The 26,579-nt window shown below is 48.9% G+C and overlaps 1 protein-coding gene across 3 annotated transcripts in view; it reads right to left on the bottom strand.

Moving 5' to 3' along the window:
• Nucleotides 1-2,749: 2,749 nt before the first annotated feature.
• Nucleotides 2,750-26,579, bottom strand: part of Dlgap2 (DLG associated protein 2) — a 688,019-nt gene continuing 664,189 nt past the window's right edge. For all 3 annotated transcript variants that reach the window (XM_075986263.1, XM_075986265.1, XM_075986266.1), the window contains 5 exons: nucleotides 22,732-22,817; nucleotides 20,953-21,368; nucleotides 12,501-12,592; nucleotides 8,716-8,868; nucleotides 2,750-5,977 (listed from right to left, as the gene is read on the bottom strand). In XM_075986263.1, coding sequence (XP_075842378.1) covers nucleotides 5,759-5,977; nucleotides 8,716-8,868; nucleotides 12,501-12,592; nucleotides 20,953-21,368; nucleotides 22,732-22,817 — 966 coding nt within the window. In that variant the 3' untranslated portion in view covers nucleotides 2,750-5,758. The remainder of the gene's footprint in view (nucleotides 5,978-8,715; nucleotides 8,869-12,500; nucleotides 12,593-20,952; nucleotides 21,369-22,731; nucleotides 22,818-26,579) is intronic.

Raw genomic sequence — 26,579 nt, 5'->3', positions numbered from 1 at the left:
GGAGGGAGGTGACAATTCTTGTGAAGCCCTTTGTAGGTGACAGCTGGAGTTGGGTGGAGAACGAGGGTTTATGGACAAGTGGCTTCCTAAGGTCCCACAATCAACTTTGGCTTCCGTCATTGGATTTGCAGACATGCATCCGAGTCCCCCCACGGAGACCACTGCTCAAAAGACAAACACGGGTTCACAAACCCTGCCATAACTTCCTCTGTGACCATCTCTTTTGCGCCGCCCATGGGAAGTCTTGGAGCCCAAGTCTTTCAAATTCAGAATAAGCACCAATGATTAAGAGTCTCCTAAAATCTAAGAAAACTGGGAGGTAAACCACTGTTACCTTGGTTTGTGTGTATACAAAAATCTTTTAAAAAGTAGTAGTTTTGTAGGTAACTTATATGTCCTCTGTAACGGAGTCAGCTGTCAGCTGCTGAGACAGAAACAGGGTCTTTTATTTTTTTAAACATTGGATCAAAACGCCAGAGTTAGGACAGCAAATCATCACAAGGTCATGTTTTTCAGTGTGGCAAGAACAGAAAGGCTTCTTCTGTGTCTGTGTGCTCATCTCTGCAGTGGGCAGGGGGATGATGGCAAAGCAGGGACGTGGGGTGGTGTTCACACCTCCGCGACCACTGTGCCGCAGGGCTGGGTCCATTCTGGTGCACTCTGCACGCACAGCCTTCTGTTTCCCAGGAAGAACTGTCCTCTTGTTACTGTCCTGCAGAGATAACCTCTGTTCATCTCATCCAGGAGGGAGCTGAGCTGACGGGATGGTGAGGACATTGCCCAGTTCTTGGTGGTGGTATTGGTTCTTGTTCATGAGTGGGTAGAGAAATTGAAGTCACAGCCGGCAGGAAAAGAAGTCCCTGGTGATTATGTTCCATATCTGTGCTCCGCTGCATCCTTGTTTGACCTCCTGCTTACGCAGGACAGGACCCTAAAGCAAATATCCCTGCCTGTTGTGCCCTCGCTGGCTCTGCCAGCTTCCGGCACAGAGTAGGGCCACAAAACACATATAGAGCCAGAACATAAATTCCAAACAATACACATTCACTATAGACCTCTAACCTCTAAGATGCCGGAGGCTGTATGTCACCCATCCTTACATTGTGTCTGTCTGTGAGGGAGGTAGGGACAGTAACACTAATGCCACATGGAAGAGAAAACGGGGGGACCTGAGTAAAAACAGGTTACTAGCCATTGCAGGCATAAGTTCTGGCAGCTTGGCTGGGCCTCAGGGCTTCAGGCACCTTCTCCTTGACATCCCAAACTTCCTGCAGCTACTCTGTGCAGAGGGCATCGAGCCTGACAGGGAAGTGCACCGCCTTCAGCTAGCACCTTTCTACTCAATCCCCCTCCAGGCGGCACAGGCTGCGCCAGGGTACAGGGATGACTTCGGCTGATGTGGCACGCTCATTGACAGGCAGCAATGGGATAAGTTAGTGCAAAGTTCACGGCTCACCAGTGCAGCTGAGGCCACTGCAAATCAGAGGCAATTACAGTCTTGATCTCTTAAGCCTGCGGTTTACTGGTTTTGAACCCCAGCATTTGATCCAAACCTACTTAGATGTATAAATGGTGAGTGGGCAGAAAAAAGAAACGCCTTAACACTTCCTGCGAGCATAGTTTGAAAACTATAAAAATGATACGGGTAACTATGAGGGTAGCGATACGTTAAATTTGCAGTAATAACACGAAGACACCCACGGCTGGAGAAGAAAGTGGCGGGGTGAGGCGAGCACACAAAGGCCTGTGACTTGGGGACGCATGTCTGTGTTCTGTGCTTCAAACCTGTAGCTGGTAGGGTAGCACGGCTTCAGTGTCCTCCCATGCCCAGTGTTGCTCCAGACAGTCAGCTTCCTTCAAGCCAGATACAGGCCCTCAGGGGACTGCTGCTGCCCCTCCGACAGCTGAGGGAGTTCCTCCGCCATCAGCAGGTACAGTCCTGATAACCTGTTAGCCTGAGTCTATCTGAACCGCCGCGTGTCAGCTTCTGTCCATGTGGACGTCCTGGAGTTGTGGCCGGGGAACCTGAGCAAGGTGACTGAGTCTGCAGGAGAAAGCAGCTGAAACCTGACCTGTGTGCCCATCGGAAGGTGACTGGCTTCCAGCTCTTGAGAGACACCAGAAGGCTGCCTCACACCTGATTATCCCACAATCAGTTACTAAGTTCAGCCCGTGTCTCTTTTTCACCGTACCCCATCTCTGCTGCTCAAAGTTTTGGACCAAGACTGGGCATGATGGTGTGTGTCTGTTATCCCAGCACCCAGGAGAAAGAGACAGAACAGTTGAAAATCTGAGGCTAGCCTGGACTATACACAGTGAGACTCTGTCTTCAAAAAAGAAAACAAACAAACAAAGGTTGGCCCAAACCAGACAGCGGTTTCTAAGGCAGGGAGTTCTATGGTTGCTACAGGCACTGGGCCACGTGTCCATGGTGTCACCGTATCACCGCAGGCTTCTCAACCTGGGGTCCTGGGGTTGGGATGGGTAGTGCAGAGGCGTCAGATTTAAGTTAGGGTGGTTAAAAACAGCGTTTGCTCAATATGCTAACAAAAGGCAGAAGTAAAGATGGGGTGAACTGAGAGAGACACCCCAAGAAACAGGATCCATCATACGCCTTGTGTACTCTGTTATTCTAGTCATACCTTGGACCTTTCCATAAAGGCTGGCTGCAAGAGTGCCTCTGCTTTGCAGCTTGTGGTTTTGTCGATTTTTCTGACACAGGCAGAAATAATTTGTATTTTTTTTTCTTAACAAGGATTTACTTTCTATTAAATGCTTGAAGCCTTCAGATGTGGCTTAAAGTTAAAAGTGTGGGCATTTCCTTTCCAGCAAGATGATTTCTGGGTATAAAACAAGTTGGCTCCTTTCTACAACATTCTAGGGTGGTGATAAAAATATATAGGAACCATGATCACAACAGGAGCAAATGGAGACGTCTGGAAAAGTTCCCGATCCTCTTGTTCCTCAGTTGCACTTTTTCTCCTGGTCCTGCTTTCCAGCTGTGCTTCCCACAGTGGAGTCCAGAACAGCCTGCCGGTGTGAGGAAGTCTCTCCAGCTGTCAGTGGCATCTCTAGGAACACGAGTGTCTGTTACATATAACACGGACGGCACCGTGTGACAACGATATCTCTGTACCAGTTTTTTCATTAATGTCCTGTTTTGGATGAGATGAGAGGACCACAGGAGAACTCCACACCGAGACCCTCCTGAAAGCAACCGGAATAAAGGAGCTGGAGGGGCGGCATGCACACGCGACCAACGCTGTCTGCCTTGGCTTGGATGCTGCAGTGTAAACATGGCTTATCTTGTTCCACAGCAGTGTCACCCGCAGGAGAACGGAAGGCATTGCACTAACGAGGGGACGCGAACAGCTAACACGCCATCAGAACTAGCAGCAGGTGTTGGTTCGGTCATTAAATAATCTTTGGAACCTAGTAAACCAGATAGGGACACATATTTTTCTTTTTTTCCACTTCAAAGAGGGGCCACCCTGCAACTCAGGGAAGGGAGATTTGTTTAGTGAAGGGAAGCTTAGGCCAAAGACTTTAGGTGTGGTCAGATGAAGACTGAATATAGGCAACATAATTAACCAAAATCTAATGGATACTTTGTTCAAGTTGGGTCCATAGAGTTTTGGGTTTAAGACAAATAATGATTGTCTAGTGTTACAATGTGTTTCTACCTATGCCGTGTACGTTTGAGGAAACGACAGGAAAGGCTGCCAGACAGCCTCATGGGTATGGGCAGCAGGGACATTTGCAGCCTGCATTTCCTTCAGCTAGGGGATGGACATCAGATCTGCTTACCTCTGATTCCTTCTAGATTGTTCCTCTAGGATACACCACTTTCCAAATCGCAAGTACCAGTGCTTACAATCTAGTCTTTTTTTAAAACACGGTGGCATGAATACAGGAGGAAGCATCATTGTTTAATGCTATTCAGGATTTGCATGATTTATTTAGGTAGAAAATGCTTTGAACACTCTGGGGAAACAGGGTTCAGTGATAGAAGAATATTTTGGGAATTCTTTTTTTGCATTTTTTAAAGGATATACATTCGTATGATTTTTGCGTCCAAATATATTTTAAGGCTGTTTGGTAAAATATATACCAGATACAAGGCTCGGTTTATAGGGTTTTGCTATTACAGGGGATTCTTAACTACTCAGCTTTATAAAAAAGTAAAACTTTGAGGCCTGACATGCTGTAACATCAACCGTGCCCCCCCATGCGTAGTGGAATGTAGAGGATGAGGAAGAGGCCGGTGTCATCTTAGCAACGCCCCAGCTGCAAGGCTGCCTCTACCCACGCAGTGACCAGAGGGGACCTTGGGGACGGTTTAAAGTGCGAGCCACTGGGAAAACACAAAGTACGACGGGGGTGTCGAAAGCTTTGCTCCTATGGCCAAGTGCATGGTGCTCCTTAAGCATTAGGAGGGAAGACCTGGGATGGGGTGGAACCCTGCCTGGACTTGAACAACAAAGAACTCTGAGATCAGGGCCACGGGCAATTTGTTGGCTCTGTGTGGCATCTGACTCTGAGCACATAAATATAATCTACCCAAAGCCGGTTAATCAGAGCCAACCTCTCCCTTCTCGGCACCCTCTGAGTCATGACTCCTGATAACCTTCCTTCAGTTCCATAGCTGGAAATCCTCACGCATGACCTTTCCCCCACCCCCTTCCCGTCTAACACAGGCAAGAAATATATTCTTAACTTCAGCAGTACTGCATAGGACCAAAAGAACTCTGGAAAAATACAAGTATAAACTAGTTTTTTTTTTCTTCTTTACCATTTTAACTGATATACTTACCACTCACATTCATAGTTCCTATACGGCTTACAACATCACAACTGTCATCAGAAACAAGCAAACTCCTGTCAAGGTACCCTGGGAAAGTCAAGTGATAGCAGTTTGAGGACGCATGTGACATACGGGTAAAGCACATGTAGCATATGCAGCGAAGTCTTAGAAAATGGTATGTGTAATGGTTTGAGTTACGAAGGGATGAAAATACCATGACCATTTCTTAGTTTTTTTCCCTCTCTGTATTCTCTGGGCTCCTGCCAGCCCTCTCCAGGGGTCCCTCTCTTAGGGGAACATTCAGCTTAGCTTTGAATATAAATTAAGAGTCTATGCTAGATTTTTTTTGGGGGTGGGTTAGCCTTGTCATTTCCTTTTGGAAAAACACATGGTGGGGACATTAGAGAGACTCTTTTCTGTCATCACAAATGTCAACCAAGGAACCCAGTGCTTCCTGGGGTGGCAGGGCTAGTGAGGACAGCAGGGGCATGGGACAGCTCAGTTGGGGACAGTAACTCAGATTAGAGGGAACAGGTTTTGTCTGTCTTTCCTGCCCTTCGAATTGTAGCACCTTCCACCTGGATGTCTAATGCCTCTCGGAGTGGGGAGATGCACCCGTTTGTAGTGACCTCTAGTTATCACACAATTTATAAAAATATAAATAACAAAGAGAAAGCTAGGTTCCATCTCAAGAGGCCACCTGGTGGCCCTCTGCGAACAGGGAGGCAAGTCGGGGCTCACCAAGCCCGTCCGTCAGCGCCGATGTCCTTCCGAGTCAATCTTGCCATGAGCTCAGCAAAACTAGGAATCGGAGAGTCCACTGTCTACGGTGCAGAGAACACGGCAAGGGCGAATCCGGTGGAGGGTGAGACAGAAACTACCAGGTAGGCAATAAACTGTACAAGTGTTTCGCACAGAAGAACAAAACCAGGCGCGCGTGGCCACCTCTGGTCCTCAGAGCCGTGTCTGGGCCTCGGGGATGTAGATCTCAATGCTGTCTGCCCTCTCGGTGGCCGAGTTCTGGCGGAAGGAGGCTGCTCTCTTGGCTGCCATGAGCCGACGCCGGGCTTCTTGGCGCTGTCTGTCTGGCAGGTCCAGGGACTTTTCCCTTGTGATGGGAAATTTCCCCTTGGGGGGCTTCTTTGGTATTGGAGGGGGGATCTTCCTTTCTTCCTGAAAAGCATCACAAGTCACAGAGGTCAGAGGTCAGAGAGGGTCATGGAGAGGTCATGGAGGCAAGTGAAGATGAGAGGAGAAAGACTGGGGAAGGTCAGAGGGGAGCTTGGGGAACATCAGGAGAGCAGTCCTGAGGGGAGGGGAGGGAGGTCATAAGGGAAGCAGAAGGAGGTCAGAGGAGAGATGGGAGGACAAGCCATGAGGTGGGTAATCAGAGGAAGGTGGAGGGGAGGACCCTAAATGCTGAGTTCTGGAGTCCTGGTTCATCCAGCTTCCGTCTGATCCCCTGCCAAGTTCCTGCCACTGCTGCCCAATGAGGCAGCTTCATCTTACACCACTCCTTTTTATTTATGTTTTTTTTGGGGGGTCACCTTTCTAAACTTTCTAATTTTTCAGTGGAGACTGAGGTGTTTGGGGCCGCATCTACAAATTAAGAAAATAAACTGCACCTCGACACAGACATTCCCCTAGCTCTGGCAAACTGGAGTTCACCCTCAGCCCCGTACTTTCCAAAGCAGCATCCTACCTGAGTGGTAGTGAGCGTCTTGAGGGAATGCGGACGTGGTTGCCTGATGTTTGTGGGGCAGGATACATGCTCACGAAAACGATTTTATGTGGGCAGGAGCCCCATAGGTCCCTCAGCCAACTTCTCAACCATGAGCCTAAACCCACACTGACTTTACTGTGAGCACATTCATAATTACGCATCTATGTACATATTTCCATCAGCTTCGAGTCGCAAACAATGCGCATCCAAAAACACAGGCCTCTCCAGAGAGATAATTTGGACAAACTGGAAACACACATAATGCAGAAGGCTCGCAAACTCGTTAGTGAAGGGCTTGCCCTCTGGAACAGTATTCCTGAAGACAAATCTGGACCTACCCTGGACATCGTGAGACTCCTCCTGCCTAAGCAGAGAGCTCTCGCCCGACTCTCCAGGCCTGAGATGCGTTTGGTCCCGGAAGCAGGGTAGTGTGTGCCCATGCCCACAGTGGCATGCAGGCAAAAGCGAGATGCTGTCTCGGTATCTGACATTTCTTCCCTAGGCTGGAAGTCATGGCCCACCCCCGACTTCTTAAGCTACTTAAGAAATGTAACTCTCACATGAAGCACACAGCTGCTCATCTCTCGCCTCCTTTCTCGGGGGCTCTGAACTGCACACCTGCAGCAGATAAACTCCCCGTGAGCTCCCTTTGCAAGGGGCTTCAGAGCCCACAGGCTGCAGCAGAGGGGCAGGGGGAAATAGGAGCCTTGCAAAGCTTGGGACTCTGTCTTCAGAAGTTACTAGAAGGGGCAAGCTTTCCTTTAAGGTGTGGACCTGCCGCTCTGCACTGGGGTGAGTGTCCTGAGCAAGAACATATTTCCCAGGAGACTTGCTCCAGGGGGCTTCTGCTTGCCCGTCTGTCCCAGAGGGGCAGCTACCTGCATGGGGGCTGGATTGGGGAGCAGTGCTTTCAACATTCCACTCTTGGGCCATCTTCTCATGGCCCTCAGAATCATGGGAGTGTTCCCACACCCCTCCCGTTATTTGGTGGGAGGAGTTTGTTCACTGCCCTCAGGGACATCTACAGCTGCTGGCTTTAAGCCCCACTGATTACCATCCGTGTCTCTGAGGAAGTCCAAACAGCGAGGAGGCGTGTGCCCTCGCTGGCTTTCATCCCAATCACTTAGCTACCCACATTCTCGCTCACACATTAAACAGTACTTCCCTTAACTATTATTAGTCTATTTTCCTGGCAACTTTGTTCTATTTCATTTGGAGACAGAGTCTCACTATTTATTCTAGGCTGGCCACAAACCTATAATCCTCCTGCCTCAGCTTCTCAATTTTGGGAATTCAGGCATATACCGCCACATCTGATTGGAGCTTCATAAAAGAAACGTGTATTTCGTTGTGTATATGGGTGCATGCCTGTGTGTGTGTGTACTCACTCCACAGTGAACCTGTGAAGATGAGAGGGCACCTTGTAGGAGTTGGTTCTCTCCTCCCACCGTGGAGGTCATGGGTCAGGCTCAGAGCTTCAGGTTTAGTGGTAAACACCCTTACCCCTCTAGCTGTACCTCAGTTGAATGGATGCTATTTGTGTAGGAAATCCAGATCATGATGATGTCTCTGGGGAGCCTGTAGGTGGGTGCATGTCCTGCTGACTTAGACTGCGTCCTAGCACGCTCCTGAGATGACGTCATCACTAAGCAGAGAGCCAACATTCATACTGGATGTCAATTTTCAGCCTACTGATGATGGAGCTCTAGAGGAAGATCCCACCCTCAGCCTGCTTGAAAAGATTTCAGTGCTGTCTTGTCCTTCGCTCCCCACATGCCCCAGGGAAGGATATTTGAACAGAAGATTGTCATCTTAGCCAGACCTGATATCTTACCTGTGGGAGGTCATCTAAATACAACCCAAGCAGGAGTTGGATGAAAATGAGCCAGGTTTTATCCCTGGAGGAAGCTAGATTATAGATGCAGGGATCTCTGGTGGTGTCTCTGAGATGTTTGTTTACTGGAGATACAGTAAGACACCCGCTGCTAGCCACACTGCCAGGACGGCCATTCTGTCTATTTGTGCATGTGCTACACACACACACACACACACACACACAGTCACACACACACGAAATTGGATCCTGTATCAACAACTACAGGTGGAGAAGTTGGCGAATTGGCTATCATACAGTAAGAAGCCCACACGCACCGTGCTCAAGACCCGCCACACCACGTGACTTCATTACCTTTCTTTCGGGTGATTCTATTATCTTCCAGTCATTGAGCTTCAGCTGGTGCAGCTCATCGAACTTCATGCTGACATCTTCCACAGACAGCTGCAGCATATCCCAGTAGCCGGCCAGATCCTGCGATGTTGGCCTTGGCATGGCGCTGGGGTCCTGTGGACACACAGGGACATTACCGGGCCTGCTCTTTCTTTTTCTGTCACTCAAGGACTCGGAGGAGGAGGAGCTCCACTCATTTGAAACACAACAGGAGACACTCCATGACCCCTCCGAGTAACCTTAGCCCAGGTACAGGGTGGGGCAGCAGCTTAGAAGAAAGCAGCATTAACCCTTCAGTGTTTCAGCTTGAAATTCCCGGGGGCTAGGATGCTCAGTGGGTAGATACCTCCCAAGTACGCACTTGGGTTTCCTGGGTTACTCCCTTCAAACAGTTCGCAGCTCGTAGACACAGTCGAGCCCTGTAACTGACTAGGGAGGAACAGGGCTGCGCGTGTCTGGTGGCGAGACCACTGGGAGCAGCCACGTATTTCATGGTGTTTATTTTGATGGGGCCAGCTCTACTTCTGAGGGTCAAGTATGACTTCAGAGGCAATTTAGTTTCCTCCCATGCAGAGCCAAGTCAGTCTCTTAAAGGAACAGGGGAATCAAGAACCAGCAGCCCTCCCTCCCCCACAGCTTAGCCTGCTCAAGGGGTGCCACTCAGCCATCCCCAGGAGCCCCTGGGCTGGTTCTGTGTCCAAGATGCATGCTATTTCTGCACAGTTTTGGTCCACTTAGTTCTTACCCTGGCAATCGAGTGCCAATTCTGCGTGTGGTTCCCTGGATTGAGTGTGAGGTTGGCTCATACTGTGGCCTCACACAACAGACATTTGCTTGTGCTTAAACCATCCAACGTTCAATAGTGTAGTTCAAGTTGAACATTGGTTCACGTTTTTTTAGCCTGAGTTGATGCTCACATAGAAACTATACCGTTAGGCACCACTGAATTCTCACAGGCACCCAAAAACAGCCCATGGCACCAGGGAGGGTCATGGGGGGGCAGGAATAGAAGGTGAACTCACATTGTGTTCCTCCTAAGTAGGATCCAGAGCTGGGTTTGGCAGTTTGAGCCTGTTCTTATATTGAACCACTAGAGGGCGCTCTCTGTCCATGCTGAAGCAGCTTTTAAGCTCCAGATAATTCTGTCTTGTTCTGCTTGAGTACTCGTGGAGGCTACACTGCACAAATTCAAGACCTGTACAACCTTGGGACACCTGGGTGGGGTGGCTTTCCCGAGGGTGTTCTGTCTCTCTGTCTGTCTGTCTCTCTCTCTGAGACAGTGTTTCTCTGTAGCTTTGGAGGCTGTCCTGGAACTCACTCTGTTGACCATGCTGGCCTCGAACTCACAGAGATCCACTTGCCTCTGTCTGCTGAGTGCTGCAATTAAAGGTACAAGCTACCACTGCCCAGCCACTAGGGTTTTTTTTCTTAAACTTACCGATTGGTAAACTAACTAAAATGTCTACCACTAGCAGCATCCCCAGCAACCACGAACCACCACTTTGAGGGCAAATAAACAAGCTCGGTCTTTTGCCTGTGTCCCCTGACACCATTCCCCAACCAAGGGTTTTAGAGACCCCAAAGAGAAGCCAAAAGAAAAGGAAAGAGCCAGCCAGATGTTTTTGAACCTGAAAGGTATCAAAGCTGTGCCGAAGAGGTGCGCATTTCCAAAGCTGAAGGCTAAGCTTCATCCTGACACAGCAGGGTCTGTACCTTGGAGCCCCAGAGGCTGTCTGGCCACCCTGACAATGACCACCCGACACACAGCATTCCTTACGATCAAACCAGTCTTGCAGACATAGTATGTAGAGGAAGGCAGTGCGACATATAATAGCCAGACATTTTTAATCCAGCTTCGTCTTCCAAGGTGGCAAAGTTCCCTTTAAATGTCGCCAGAGCTTCATGCCAAAGGTGACATGTTATAAGTCTAAACCTCATGATGCGCTTTAATGGGCTAGCTGGAAAACGTCAGAGAAAACATTATCCTTAACAGCCCCAAGGCAAGACCTGGGTCTGCGGCTCCGGGGGCTGCACCTGCAAATGCAGTGGAGCAGGCTGGGAGTTCACTGTCTCCGTGTAAGCTAACAAGCCGTGCACCCTCCGAACACCTGCCGCCTTTGCCATGACAGCCCCGCAGAGCCTTCTGCCTTCACGGAAAACATTCGGTATTAAGTATCTGGAGTGTAAAATTGCCCATAAAGAACTATGCATATGATTCAGCGGTTTCTCATGGAATTATATGAGTAATTTAGTCAGATGATAACCAAATAATGTGTGTGTGTGTGCAATACATGGGTACATGCATATGTTGATATATGAAGATTAGTATGTATGGACATACATGCAGGTATATCAACACACACACACACACACACACTGGTTTCTCCTCTTTTTCCAGGAAGACCCAGGATCTATGCCAATTGCCTCCATAAATCTAGCCCAGGACACATTCATTTCTGTCCTGACTGTAAGATATGCAAAGGCCAAATGTCGTCGTTGTCGTCATCTTCTTCTTCTTCTTCTTCTTCTTCTTCTTCTTCTTCTTCTTCTTCTTCTTCTTCTTCCTCCTCCTCCTCCTCCTCTTCCTCCTCCTCCTCCTCCTTCTCCTCCTCCTCCTCCTCCTCCTCCTTCTATTGATTTTTGAGACAGGGTTTCTCTGTACTTTTTGGTGCCTGTCCTGGAACTAGCTCTTGTAAACCAGGCTGGCCTTGAACTCACAGAGATCCGCCTGCCTCTGCCTGGGATTAAAGTGCTGGGATTAAAGGCGTGCGCACTACTGCCCAGCTCAAATGACTTCTAAGATCTCTTCTTACTCTCTCTTTGTGAATATGTGTCTTGCTCAACACCCCCATAGATCCTTTTCTTTACTTGCGACCTTGGCCATCACAGCATTCCATTTCCTGCCTCCGCTTCTGAGAGTTTTCTGGGAGCTGAGCCAGTAGTGGAGGCACAGTCAGACTTCCCCTCTCACTTGCGTGCCCTGCTCAGTCTCTGCCCCAGCTTCCAGCTGGAGCCTGGGCCTAAGGCGTGAGTTGCTGGGGCCTCGGTGTAGATAACCAGGGATAGGTGTGTGAGTCTCAGACGGGGATGGGATGATGGTCCTTGGAGATATGGCTGTGCATCTCCAGAACTGAAGTCTGGGTGAGATGTGTGTTTCTAAGCCCTGGCTGTGTCTCCAGAGTCAGGGTGTAAGTCCCCTGAGGTGAGTCCCTAAGGCTGAGGTATGGATCATCAGGGATTCTTTGTGGCTCTCCAGAGTCAGGAAAGAGGGTCTAAGGCTGGGCTATGTTCCCTCTCACCCATCTTCCTGCTTAGGGGCACTTCAACCAACAAGGAGTGTGGTGGTCTGAGTGAAAACACCCACAAGGGGTCATGTGTCTACACATGGTTGAACTATTTTGAAATGGGGGGGGTTAGGAGGTGTGGCCTTGTTGGCAGAGCTGTGTCACTGGGGGTAGACATTGAGGTTTCAAAAGCCCAGGCCATTCCTAGTTAGCTCTCTCCACCTCCAGCTCGAGGAGGAAGATGTAAGTTCTCAGCTACTGCTCTAGCACCATGCCTGCCCCCCTGCTGCCATGCTCCCTACCACATGATCACACCCTCTGAAACCGTGAGTAATGAATATTTCCTCTTTAAGTTGCCTTGGTCATGCTGCTTGGTCATAGCAACTGAAAGGTAACGAGGAATCTGAAAAGGTACGCTAGGTATGTCTCAGCCCTCGTGGGATGGGCTACCACGCCACTTACCATATTCTGCTGACAAAGCCAGTAAAACTGCTGGAACTTCTGGGACATGAGCAGCTGGGCGCTTCCCACAGCACTCCTGATCTTGCCTAGAACTGGGAGACACAGGACAGATCAGGACCTAGTCAGTAATGACAAGAGCAAGAACACGCTGTGTCCAGCAAGCTGGGACCAGCACTGCCATCTGTGCCTTTGTCCTGGGGTTAGAGCTTAGTGTGGCCCATGCGGGACACACCCATCAGTGGAAATTTCTATTCCTTCCCAGATCATGAGACTACACAGTTAACAGGGTGCCAGCTATGAGGGTGTTATCTCTGGGTACCAGGGATGGTTAAGCTCACTAAAGTGGTATGTACTACAGGATCTTATTTTGGGCCCTGAGTTTGTTTAGCGTGGATGCTCAGGTGAGCCCTTGTTGAGTAGCCATGGGATCCCGAAGACCCAGTGACTTGTACTGAGATGGTCACTCCTCAGTTTTGACGAAAGCACACTGGCATCTGCCATCTCACTGAATTTAGTTAAATACTCCAATGAACTGAGGGTAGCAATCTCGTAGTAGTATCAGAGCTGTGTCTCACATACAGAGGGGCTACCCAGAGGGCAGCCATACAGGAAGGTCATGCCGTGCCTCAGAATCAGCCACACAGTAGGTCTGACTGGCTGATCAGACCCTTCGCGAGGTTAATGTTTCCTGACTAACCATGTATCCAGCAGGACTCAGCTTTGGGCTACAAAGGATTCCTGATCCCCAATGGCTTTACATGGTTAGCCAAATACTAAATTTTAAAAATAGCAAAAAATGTGTTTTTGTCCATGTGAAGGATTTAACACATTGTGATGGCTTCTCGATGTAGACCAGGAAAATGGAAGGCTTTGTCTAAGAGAACGTAAGGGAAAAGCTCCAGTTGGTGCCCTTGAACTTCTCATTGTCCCTTCTCCTCTTTCCTGTGAGTGCAGCACCATCCAGAGGACAGTTGCTTTGTGGATCCTGCTCACACAGGCCTCAAAACCATCCGGGAGTCAATGGGAACCTTTCTTCTCTGCCCAGTTTCCCTCACCGACTCCCGCTCATACACCACCCGTAGACCTCATGCAGTGTGGCTTTCTAGGCTCCCTCTCTGTGCCACTGCTTGGTTATCGGGCTTAGCTGCCACCTGTGAGCTTCTCCTTCCAGCTTCCTTGTGAGCACAGACATCCACCCCATTCCAAGTCCTTGAAACAAATCATTAAAGGTTGGGTCCGTTCTTCTAGACTTCTCTGGAAGACAGATGTGATTAACATCTGTCTGCTCTGTCTGGGGGAAATAGCCAAGGGTGAGGAAGAGAGGTGTTCTGGAGTCCTGTCCCTCAGAAAAGCAGAGACAGAGGACCCATTGCTATGCCTTGGAGAGCTGTGTGTTTCAACTGACTGTTCATACTCTTAAGGCTATCGAGGAAAGTCAAAAGATCTTTCAGACCAGCAGAGGACCAGCAAGCAGGCCCTATGCTAGTCTATCAATTCTCTCTACCACCACAGCCCAACAGTCATCTCCAGGGGATGAAACTGAGGTTTGGAGACATGGTCTTAGTTCCTGTAGCTTTACTCCTTGAAGGCTAGCTCCCCAAAGACCAGTGATGGCAACAACCAGTCCCAGGGCCAACTAGAGGAGAACCGAGGATGCGCTCAGTGGAGAAGTTCACTGCTAGCATTAAGTGAGGAATGGGTTAGAGCACCCAAGAATGCAGAGACAAAAAGAAACATTCTACATATACCAGATACTGGTATCAGAATATTTGAGCTGATAAGCCAGCTGCAGCTGCTTCTGTATTCTTTTCCTTAGCCAGACATGAAGACAGAGAGTGGGTGCTCAGACCAGAGCTAGAAGGCTCTGAAGACAATGCTGGAGAAATAGTGGGCTGATGAGAAGAGAGAGTTAAGACTAGGAGACTCAGAGACCAATCGCAGGGCACTGGGCAGAGGGCATGCTTCATCTGTTCAAAGCCAGGGGTGTTCTTGAATATCATGCGCTCTTGAAAGTGATTAAACACTTCTTATTTGGGTGTGTTTTCTCTCCTCCTTCCCTCCCCCTCCCTCCTTTCCTCCCTCCCTTCCTTTCTCCCCTCTTCCTCCTCCTCCTTCTTATAGATTTTTATTCTCTAAAAATTGATCATGGAAAATCCCACATTTGTGGAAGATGACAGAGACTAACCTAGCAAACACCTCTGTCTGCATCTCCCCATCCCAGCCAACAGCCGAGGCTGCGATGTTTCATGAGCCACGCGGAGGCCATGCTTTAACCCACACTTCACTCTCACCATATCTAACCACACACATCCTCTCTTCTGAGCACGTACCACTCACCTGCTATGGTCTAAGTCTCGATTGCTTCTAGTATGTTCAAAAAGATAAGCCCCGGAACATTTAATCACTGAGTGAATGCAACCACACTGGACTCCTTTCCGCCTCAAAAGAATGGGAGGTTATAGGTCTTGATCTGTGGATCTCCATCAGACTGTGATGGGGAGAAAGGCTGGGATATGGAGACCCTTGGAGGTGGCTCAGGTCCAATATCCCTTTTTTAGAAATGCTTGAGGAAGAAAGGTGGTGAATTGCAGATTGTTTTGGATTTGGGGATATTTGCTCATGCATAATGAGACCTCTACCAAATTCACTTAAACGTCACTATGCCCTCTATGCATGCCGGCAGGTGCTTCCTACATATCAGCTTTTGTGCGTTCATGCTTTGCCTGTGGCCTGTCCCATGAGTTCAGGTGTGGAATTTTCCACCCGTTGAATCATGCCACTGCTCAAGGTTTTTTTGAATTTGGGATTTTCAAATTTGGGTTCAGGCCTATAGTGAAGGGAGAGGAGGGTGCAGGAATAGGGAGGTGCCTGTGAGCAGGACTTTTGGACAGAATCTCATCGAGGGACAGAAAAGCACACAATTCCCCATACACTCCGGATGCCCTACAGGAGCATGACCCCCTTCACACCCGATGCCCTACAGGAGCATGGCCTCATTCACACCCGATGCCCTACAGGAGCATGACCCCATTCACACCCGATGCCCTACAGGAGCACGGCTCCATTCACACCCGATGCCCTACAGGAGCACGGCCCCATTCACACCCGATGCCCTACAGGAGCACGGCCCCATTCACACCCGATGCCCTACAGGAGCACAGCTCATTCACACCCGATGCCCTACAGGAGCATGACCCCATTCACACCCGATGCCCTACAGGAGCACGACCCCATTCACACCCGATGCCCTACAGGAGCACGGCCCCATTCACACCCGATGCCCTACAGGAGCACTGCTCCATTCACACCCGATGCCCTACAGGAGCACGGCTCCATTCACACCCGATGCCCTACAGGAGCACGGCCCCATTCACACCCGATGCCCTACAGGAGCATGGCCCCATTCACACCTGATGCCCTCCAGGAGCATGATTAACAGTCTTGGTGTCTAGAAGGTGACTATTTTGCTTCTGGAAGGTGGGATTTCTGTTTCTCTTTACCCTGTAACACAAGTAACTGATGATATTAGAAGGGCTCATTCTCATCAAACATGTGCCATAAAATCAGAGAAGCCACGGATGGATGTATTTGCTTTACTAAGTCCATTTCTTTAAATTGTAACAAAAAGCTGATTCTTTCTACCAAATTTGAAGCTTAAATGCTTAATCTTTGTGTTCCCCTGAAAACGGAATTCTGTGGAGGTATCCATATAAGACTGAAATTCACACGGCACCTCTTGGCATGGACTCAGGTGGAGTCGTTATTGTCGCAGGTATACACTAAGCACTGCCGGGGAGATAAACCATGGTGGATCCTGGCTAACGAGCAGCTGCTAATGGCAGGTGAACTTGGCCTCTTCGTGAATGGGAGCGATCCTATCTGAGGCCTATACTGTAAATAGCTTCCTGTAATTGCAGGGAATTTGAAGTGAAAATTCAATTTATTCTTTACCACTCTGCTTGCTGAATTTTGTCGGAGGTTCAACAGTGTCCTCTTAAGAGCTGCAGATAAGAGGCGGCACTCATCAGCATGCAAATTCTCAGAGAACCTGATGGTACCCAGGCCTTTGGTGCACACAAAAAATTTGATTAGCTAACTTGGCTCTTGGAATTTATTTTCCACATGTCTCGTTTAATTTCTAATTCTATGAAAATTTGCTAGGAAATGCCATCACCATATTCTGAAATTCAGAGTGGACTTTAGAGAATCTGCAGAATTTGAAAGGACTGTCTGGTGTTGGCAGCCTCTCTTGGGATTCCCTGCAGTGCAGGAGGTGGGCACTGCTCCCAAAAATGTCCCTTCAGGACCCAGGCCTTGTCTCTTTCAGGTCATGAGCATATAACTTGGGTGTCTGGCTCCCCACAGGCTCTCCCCACACCCTTAGTTAGATTCTGGCCAGCTGATAACATTGCCAGCCTGGCCCCCAAACTGGACATACTCTCTGGCCTGGCTCCTTCCAGAAGTCTGTAATCAGTGGGTATCCCCTCGGCTTACAAAGGGACAGGCCGATAATGCGCACGCATCCTCCCTACACTTAGTGCTGCCGCCTGTACCCTGGAATCTGGTTTGCACAGAGGCTATCATTACTCCCACTCTCTTCCAGCTGCTTCAGATGTCCTGGCCAAGCAGAGGCAGGGACAGTTTCTCTTCAGCGTTGTGCTCCTTACCCGTGCTCTGTCTGTCATCTTCCCTGACACTGTTCGGTCTTACATGAATAAGCCCTATAGGTGGACATGCCCATCGACATACATGTGTACCCCTCGTGGAAAACGGCCTGGGAGACCCCGTGGCAGGCACCTGTCCCACGCTGGGATTATGTGACTTGTGACACTTATTTGTCCTGACTGTGAGGGGGCACCTGGGATGACTGACCTCTAAAGGAGCTCCCTGATTGTCTGACATGCCTGGCATCCAACTGGGGAATGCTCAAGTGAGCAGATGTTGGGGGTTATTTAGACAAGGAACCCCAACACCCATCACTGGCATGACTGTACGTGTGCTCCTGGATGGGTCTTGAGAGACCCCGCTCCGTGCAGTCACTGAACAAGGTACTTGGGACATTTTTCTTTGTTTCAAAAGACGTAGTAAGTTTTGGTTTTACCTCACGTCCTCACCTGTTTGTTTTAATTCAGATGAAAACCCCCACACTTGAGGTTTACAGTCGTCTACGGCATCTCCTAAATATTTCCATTTTTGCACTGTAACTATGAGGCCTGCACAATAGAACTCAACCTGAACCAGTCTGCATTTGGCTCAGGCTAGCCTTTATTAGCCACACGGCACTGAGTAAAACCAGATCCATTCATTCAGTTCAGTGAACTGTGATTACAAAATTATAGTTTAGGCAAAAATTATTTCATGTAATGGAAATTTCAATACTCAGAGCTCAGAGTTTTGGCTTTAATAAGCCATTTAATTTAATCTTAATTTTAAAAGGGCGGAGACTGATGACTGTTGCTAAAATGAGAACTAGACTTGGAGGTTATCTTACTTTTAAACATTATCAGGGAAGCATGAACGTGACTAATCCTGGGAGAGCTGCATGCGCTAGTCACACAGGGGGAGATGCGGTTAGAGCCATGTCATCCCTGCTTATAAGTGTCCAGGAGTTTAGAATTTAGGGACACCAGAGCTTCTACTCCCTGTCCCCTGTGCTCAAGGCTTACAGTGTGGAAGCCACGCTCAGTGGAGAAACAAACATTAAATCAAACATTCAGCAGCTGTTTCAGGGTTAGGGCCATGCGATGCTCCCAGCCCACACCTGAGGGCACAGACCAGTGTCCTGCCATTCTGGAATTGCTTATAGGAGATGGGGGAGGACCGTGAATGCTGCTGTTCGATAAGCTTGCCCTCCTCCCCACCTCTTTCTTCCCAATTCTGGTTTGCAGAAGTCTTTGTGTGAAGGTACCACGGAGGCGTAAAACACAACAATTGTGATTTCAGCATTCAGAGACCCAGAAGTCTCCAGGACAGTGCCAAGACAACCCTTGAGAAACATGGATCTCGTCAGGGTACAGAATGATACACACCAGGCAGGTGTGAAGGGCAGTGCTTCTACGCTCTGTGTCTCTTTTGTGTGACTGCATCTGCTTTCTGGACCATCAGAGTATAGCACAAATCCACACTGTCCACACAGGCACTGGGGAAGTTTCTGCATGGAGAACGCCTCTTGGATCGGAGTTTTTGAAGAATTTTAGCTACACTTCTCATTATCCTCATGTCTTGTTTTTCCAGTCTATGGCTTCTCCTGGTCCTTCCCCTCTCACCCTTCCCTTCCATGCCAAAACCTACTCATTCTTGTATGATTTTGGCCTACCGAGAGCGGCTAGCCATGCAAGCAGTCAATGAACACCCGCTGACCATAAACATCACTAAGAGAGAACAGATGATAACACTCACAATCCCCTAAATGTTAGATAGCACATTTAAGAGACTACAGCCAGGAGGTGGGGGCATTTACTCTGATCTCTAGTTGGCCTAAAGGGGCCTTCCCAGAGCCAATGGCTGCCAGGCACACATCCCACACACTGCACAGCTGTGACGCTGGATCGTGTGGCCACTGCAGCTACGTACAAGCACTTTTGTGGTACAACAGGAATTTCATAGTTCTGGGATTCCCCCAGAGAGAAGAAAATTACAACCTGTGACCATGTTCCACCTCTGTATTTCCACAGCCCTGCCCCAATAACCTGTCAGCCTCGGAATTCTCCCTGGACCACAAATGGGATCGACAGCAGCGGGTAGTGGAAAGACAGACTGTGTCTGGGGGTTGGGGAGGGGACACCCATATTTTCTGGGAAAGCAGAAGAAAATGGACAGAGTGAGGATATCCCCAGAAACAGAGCAGTCACACACAGAACTGTGAATGTGCAAGGCAGACACTAAGCGTGGGGCTGAGCAACGGGGATAGGAACCCCCAGTACGGCCCATGCTTGGCAATGTCACCGTCCGTTTTATAATAGCACCAAGGCACACATATGGCATGCTTAGCATAGACCTCTGCAGACAGTGCATGGTCAATAAACATTGCCTTTAAAGAGTGTCTAAACCTTGGGAAAGTACAGTGTAGACCAAGCCTGGAGAAGAAAATAAGGTGACGCCCATTATCATACACACAGAGCAACCACTGCATCCACATTTGCATATTCAAAAGCAGATTGGAACCTCCAGGATGCACAAGGACTGACGTGAGCACAAACGGTGTAACCATCCTGGCGGGTGAGAGGTTCTGGAGTCAGACGCGCTACTGTTGTGCCACGAGGTCACAGGTGACAAGCTCTAGAGACATTTATGCCCCTCTTTTTATTTGTCAGATTAATGGACTCCAAAGAATTGAAAAAAAACACAATTCCCAGGACTCCCGCGTTGGTGGAAGGAAAAGGCTGAAGAGCCGGCCAGAGGAGGACCTGTTCTGACAGGCTACACAGACATGCTTACGTCGTCTCATTTTTGTTTACTCTTTCCTCTAAACGTGACATTGCTACAGAAAAAGCTGAGAAAAGCTGGTAGTTCTCTCTTCTTAATTTGACTAAATTAGCTGAATCCATTTTCCTTGATCAATGTGCTTACTAATTTAAGAATTGGTGGGTTTATTAATAGAACTACCTCATAACAATGTCAGAATAAAATATAGATAAAACAATGATTTCTGAATCCTACTCAATCTGTCCCTCCCTCCCTTTCCCTTCTTTCTCCTCTTCCCCTCACTTCTGTCCTCTCTCTCCTTTTCCCTCCTTTCTCCCATGACTCCCTCCTCCCTATCTCAATCTTTTCCATCCTCCTCCTTTTCTCTCTCCTCCCTCCCTCTCTTTCCTTGTCCTCTTCCACTCCCCATCCCCATCCTCACCCTAGCCTCTGGGAGCCACATTCACACATGTGAACCACTTGATTCCACTTCTTGGTGGCGAATTTCTTCAAGTAAAAGAGAGGGAGGTAGAGAGGGAATCTTTTACTCACTATGTGGGGTAGCGGGGACCTGAGAACCTGAGGGTTTGGACAGGTGTGCACTGAGCATGCTCAGTTGAGGGTCCTGTGGTTAGGAGAGTCCTATTGTACCTATAGTGGGTAATTCTTGCTTTGGTGTTCCTTTAATGTCATGTCAGGGGTTATAAAAACGGGACAAAAATAAGAATGCTCCAAATTCAGCGATCAATGAACTGATTAGTGAAACGAGCCGTGTAGCCCACCTTTGGGGAAGGGTTAGCGGGAGCTCATACTCAACCTACAGAATGAAGCTAAACCGAAAGGCAAGCGCGCCCCGCGGGAGCAAGAGCTGCTTGTCTTTCCATGTTTTATGTTGCTTCTCAGGATGGAGCAGAGGTCAGCAGAGAACATTTGGCTTTTGTGTGCTCAAATGTGGAAGGGACATTTCCCTACCGATACCAACATTCGTCCTTTTGCCTCCCTGAGAGGTTACCTGTCCGACACACTGTGGGGAAAGACAAACTCTTACTTTCTTCCGAGAGGTCGTTCTCCTCCGCTTCTCTCTCCATCTCTTTACACCAGCCTTCCATCCTCTTCGTCTCCGTGTGCAGCAATTTCAGGAACCATGAGCCGTCCCTTCGACACGGAGACATCCTCCCAGTCTCCACTGTGTCCAGTGATGGCTCCAGCCAGGGGTCGGGTGGGGGCAGAGTGGCAGTGTCCACCTGTGCCCTGTAGTCCTCCCTGTAACTGAAGAGGCCCTGCGTCCGCACAGTCCTCAGCGCCCCGTACTGGGTCGGGGTGCTGGGCTCCGAATGTCGCTGGAAGGAGGATCCGAACTGCAGGCCCTTGTCCTCCATGGTGATGTGACCAGGGAAGCCCTCCAGTTCTAGGTCAGCCTGGACAGCCGCCGTGACGCTGTTTGAGCGCTTGAAACGACCGTGCCTGAAAAAGGAGGGAAGGAGAGAGAAGAGATGCTGCCTCATTCCCACACCCTTCGTGGGACACTCCCGGGCCCTAGCTACACCCACTGGCAAGTTCATCTTGTGGTGCTCCAGTGTCACTGTGAGGAACACAGGGTGTGACAACTGAATGGACTTCCACATCTACCGAACTCAAATTCTAGGTACCACCCATCTGCCATTCAAGCATACTGAGTAGGAGAGAGCGGCATGCCGAGGCCACCTTCTGCGTAGCTCAGTGGTTCTCAACCTTCCTATCGCTGTGACCCTTTAATACAGTTCCTCATGTTGTGGTGACTCCCCCACAATAAAATATTTTTCTTTGTTACTTCATAACTGTAATTTTGTTATTATTATGAATCACAATGTAAATATCTGCTATTCAGGAGACCTGATAAGGGACCCCTCAAAGGGGTCGAGACCCAAGCTGGAGAACCACTAACCTAGAGACATGCTGTGTTTATAAACTGTGGCTTATATATAAAGCAGTGCCCTCTGTACATCTTTAGGTTATAATCTGAATTTCTTTGCAGTCCAGATCTTTCCTATTTGGTCCTAAGACCTTTCCAGGAAGACTGCCCCCAGCACCGTCCTTAGGGTAGAGCCTGGTGCTTTTTGCTGCTGTGTAGCTGGCAAGTATGTTCTTCACTACAAGGGAAACAATTTTCCTGCACTCTTCAAAATGACATCATCTAGCTGGGCGTGGCAGTGCACGCCCTTAATCCCAGCACCCAGGAGTCTGAGGCCAGTGTGGTCTACAGAGCGAGTTCTAGGACAGCCTGGGCTACACAGAGAAACCCTGTCTTGAAAAACTACGCACATATACATATAAAAATAATAATAATGTCACAGATACACATTTGTGTTCTATCCTTTTAGGTAAAACTCTTGAAGTGAGACAATTTCAGGACGTAGCTGACATCTGGCTTGCTCTCTTCCTCCTTCCCCTCCTTCTGCCTGCCCACGTTTCTCCTCTTTCCCCCTTATTTCCAGCAATGTGAGGTGAGAAGCACGTCTGCCCTCCCTTCAGCCTAGTCTCCTTTTGAAAATGGATTCTGGATAAAGGACTTTGACCTCCCAGGGCTCAGAGCTATGATGCTATTTTAATAGGTGGTGAATTACTTTGAAAAGAATTATTCCCTTCCCTCTTAAAAAAAAAAAACAAGACACAACCCATGTTCATTCAGACTTGAGCGACATAAACAGGCAGGGTATAAATGAATGGCCTCTCTCTGCATGCAGAAGGAACGACTGACGGCCAGTGTGGGGTTGAGCTGGAATCGTGCAGCCCCGTGCTTAGCAAGCGGCTGGGGGGGGGGCACAGCCACCCTGAAGGGGGGAGTTACCGCTTCTCGTCTTCTACTTGCACACCAACAGAGTGGTACTCCCGCAGGCCTCGGCTCTCTGTGTCGGAATCCGTGGCTGTTTCTACCTAATTCAACACAGAACATCTCACGTTAGACCCGAGGCAGGGGATCTGGTCAGCAACTATTTTCTTCTTGTTCATTTGCTGTAATTAATTGTGCATTTGTTTAATCAAAGCGGAAATGCACTTGACCCAGTAGAAACAGAAAGGGGGACTGAGAGAGAGAGAGGGAGGGAGGGAGGGAGGGAGGGAGGGAGAGAGAGAGAGAGAGAGAGAGAGAGAGAGAGAGAGAGAGAGAGAGAGAGAGAGAGAGAAAGGGCATTTAGGGTATTTATGTGGCTACTGGGTTTCATTCAATTTTTACATAACTACTTGAACTCAAGGCTGCTCTTGAGCCTTTTAGACATATGCAGATCAAATTGCTTAGTTCAGCTCAGGCAAAAAAAAAAAGTCTCTGCTGACGGCATGTCACAGGACATGAAAGCTTGTATCACACTCCGCAGTGAAGAAGGTGAGGACGGGGTGAGCCAGACACAGCTAACAATGACAAATCAGCCATTTAGGAGAGTGTGCTGATGACTGCAGCCGCACACAGAACGACACGGGAGGGACGGACGAGGGCACCTCCAGGGACATGAAGCCTTGTGGCTGCTGGGATGGCCGGCAGGCTGCTCACGGTGACAACAGAGACAGGTATCCTGAAGAGACTCCTCACTATGGCCCTGTTTGCTAGGAAGTCCCCCCAACCCACCAGGCATTGGAATGCCTGTCAGCCTTGAGAAGCTGTTACGCAAGGGACCCCGGGGTAGGAAGTTCTGTGAAGCCAAGGCTGGTGAACCTGTGGAGATTCTTCCAGGGACCAGACAGCCTCCTCTTTTCCCACAGCACCGTCTGAGGCATCTCCAGGACTGCTGAGCCCAAATCCAAATGTCATAATAGAAAAACACATTTTCTTAAAAATTTAAGTCCCTACCAGGAAGTAGTCAATACCTCGCCACTGTACCCTGTGTGTTTAGGAGGAGAAACCAGGCCTGACTGTGATCTGTGGCGGCTCCTCCAGGCCTCATGAGCCCAGGGGACATGGAAGTCATGTTTGTGTCTAATTTGCTTGACCAGCAGCCAGATACTTCCTAAGCATTGTTGCTTATCATCCACACAAAGACCCCAGGGCTGTTCCTAGAGGACCAGGGAAGGCGAGTAGCTTGCCCAAGGGCACTCAGCTTAGCAGAGGCAGTGCCAGGAATCCAGCCCAGGTGCCCGTGACCTCAGAGCTCTGCTCTGTACCCCTCATGGCCGCGGGAGTCTCAGAGCCGCTGCACTTCTTATCAAAGGGTGGAGGCTGGAGACTTCCTGTCCCTGTGAGATAGCTTCACAAGGAAGGAGAGGCTGGAGGAGCAGCGATCCGTGCTGCCAGGTTCCAACAGCTGGAAGGAGGGAGGGATCAGATGCAGATCATTCTGGAATGACAACCCTGACCTTCCTGTTAGGGGTCCCCATTCTGCCTTCTACTTGTAAGTGGCCATGGCCCTGTTCAATTGTATGTGCCTTGCTGGACATGCAAATCACTGACACTTCACACAAAGACCTTATTATAAATTACTATGTTTAAAATTCTATGTCAGGATATGGGGGCTACCACTTATTCATTCATTTTGCCAGGGACAGAACTCAGGGGCTCTGCATACACTGCTGAATTCCATCCCAGCTCTATCTTGTATTTTAACTATATGCCAGTCTATGCTGTGCATGAAACTTAATTGACCTATTTGGTCTTCAATGGAGGGAGAATTTCGGTGAGGTCTAGCTTTCTGTCATAGTTCATGATGATTCTTATAAACATTCTTGAGCACACTTTCAGGAACATCTTCATATGCCCTGTGCCTGTTGACTCATTTTTTACAGCTTTTGAAGATTTTGCCACTTATTTTCTTGAGACCTGGTCTTACTGGTCACTCAGCCTAGTCTCAAACCTATGATTCTCTTGCCTCAGCCTCGCAAGTTCTGGATGATAGGCATGCACTTCCGTGCCTGGATTTATAGCACTAAATGCAAGCGATGAATAAGGTGAGTGGCATAAATCAACATGTATCCTCTCAGGGAGATTTTGAAGTGGAAACAGCACATATTTTTGTCATAAAATATTGAAAATAGTTGTCTAATTTACTTCACTCCTGGGAATTCAGCTGAAAGAGACGGTAATACATTCTGACCCATGTGAGGTCTCCATCATAGTATTATTTGTAAGGGGAAATATAGGAAAATAGGGGCTGTGGAAGGACTCTCCAGTAAATCATTATTTAGTCATGATGATGGATGCCCTGCAATTATTTAAATGATGGTTGTAAAGTTAAAAATACAAAAAATGGTTTTGATGGAATTAGACTAAAGTGCATGGATTGGCAGGCATCATTGGCCACAGTGTTAGGAGACATACATATATGCCTATGTGTACACACACACACACACACAGAGAGAGAGAGAGAGAGAGAGAGAGAGAGAGAGAGAGAGAGAGAGAGAGAGAGAGAGAGAAAGTAGAGCCCTTCTGAGTGACTCTGGGGGCAGAAGCTGTATCGGGGGTGGGAGCTCCCCAATAAACAGCGAAGAATTGCACATAGGCAAGTAATTCTGAGGTGACTGAGGTGCCTTTACACTCCTAGGGATGGCTACTCCCAGCTCTTGCCGGGCTGTATACAGAGGGCAGTAGTAAGCTGGAGCCATGAGGAGAGGGTGAGCATGGACCCTGTGGTATGTGATCTGCATGAGACATAAGGAATTGGACGGGTTTGATGAAGATGGTCTACATGTGTCTCTGGGTGTGTGCATGTATGTCTGCATGCCCAAGTGGGATGGTAATAGGGCCTAAGTCGAGGCGTTCTTTCCTGTGCCCATGTTTTCTCTCACACCAGACCAGGGTTGGCACCAAATTTCAGCAAAGCCGCCCCAGTCTGAACCTGAACTGCTGCTAGATTCTAAGGTGGAAGATCTGAGTATTGAGATTGCTCAGGAGTACACCTGAGCTTCCATCTGCAATCTTTACTCTCCAAACAAACAAGATCCTTGGGCTCGCTCTTGTAAGCCTTCCTTGGAGCAAGGCAGATGTATTGCTTTTGAGAGTAAACTCACTGTTTCCTTCAGGGGCCCAGCCTAAGTCCAGGAGCGAAGCAGGATGTCTTATTGAGGAGCTTGGGGGTTCCAACATAACAGCGGTGGGAGCAGTGTGTGCTTGTGTGTGTGTGTCTGTATGTGTGTGTGTGTCTGTGTGTGTGTGTGTGTGTGTGTGTGTGTGTGTGCGTGCGTGCGCACATACACACATACCATGTACTGAGCACAGGGTAGACATAGTCATCTCAATAGGACCCGCAACAGAAATTGTCACAAGGCTTCCCGAGGTGCTGCTCATTGTGACAGCTTGGGAAGGATCTTGTGGCGACTGTCCCCATATCAGAGGGATACCCAAGCCCATGGGAACAAAGACTTCCTGCCTCCTACCGAGGCAGTTTCACAAGCCCACATGGCCATACAAAATGAAGACCTTGCCACAACAGACACTCTGTAAATGGATAAAACCAAAAACCAAAACCAAACAAACAAACAAACAGGAAAGGATTAAGTAGGCCTGCCATGGTGAAGAGTGAGGGAGTCAGTTGACAGACGGCTCGCGGTCCAGTGACCTGAGACGGCTCTTCAGAGGAACAGCCTCTTCTTCTCAGCCCAGGACTGGAAACATCAGCTCCAGATCTGAGTTAAATCCAGAGCTCTCAAGAACTGACGCCGTGCTAGGCTGAATTCACCCAGTAGGGTCCAGCCATCTAAGGCACAGGGGGTGTG

This window comes from Microtus pennsylvanicus, chromosome 9 (assembly GCF_037038515.1).
Source record: "Microtus pennsylvanicus isolate mMicPen1 chromosome 9, mMicPen1.hap1, whole genome shotgun sequence".
In the NCBI taxonomy this organism is placed as follows: domain Eukaryota; kingdom Metazoa; phylum Chordata; class Mammalia; order Rodentia; family Cricetidae; genus Microtus; species Microtus pennsylvanicus.
This window is presented reverse-complemented; position numbering and strand designations above follow the sequence as displayed.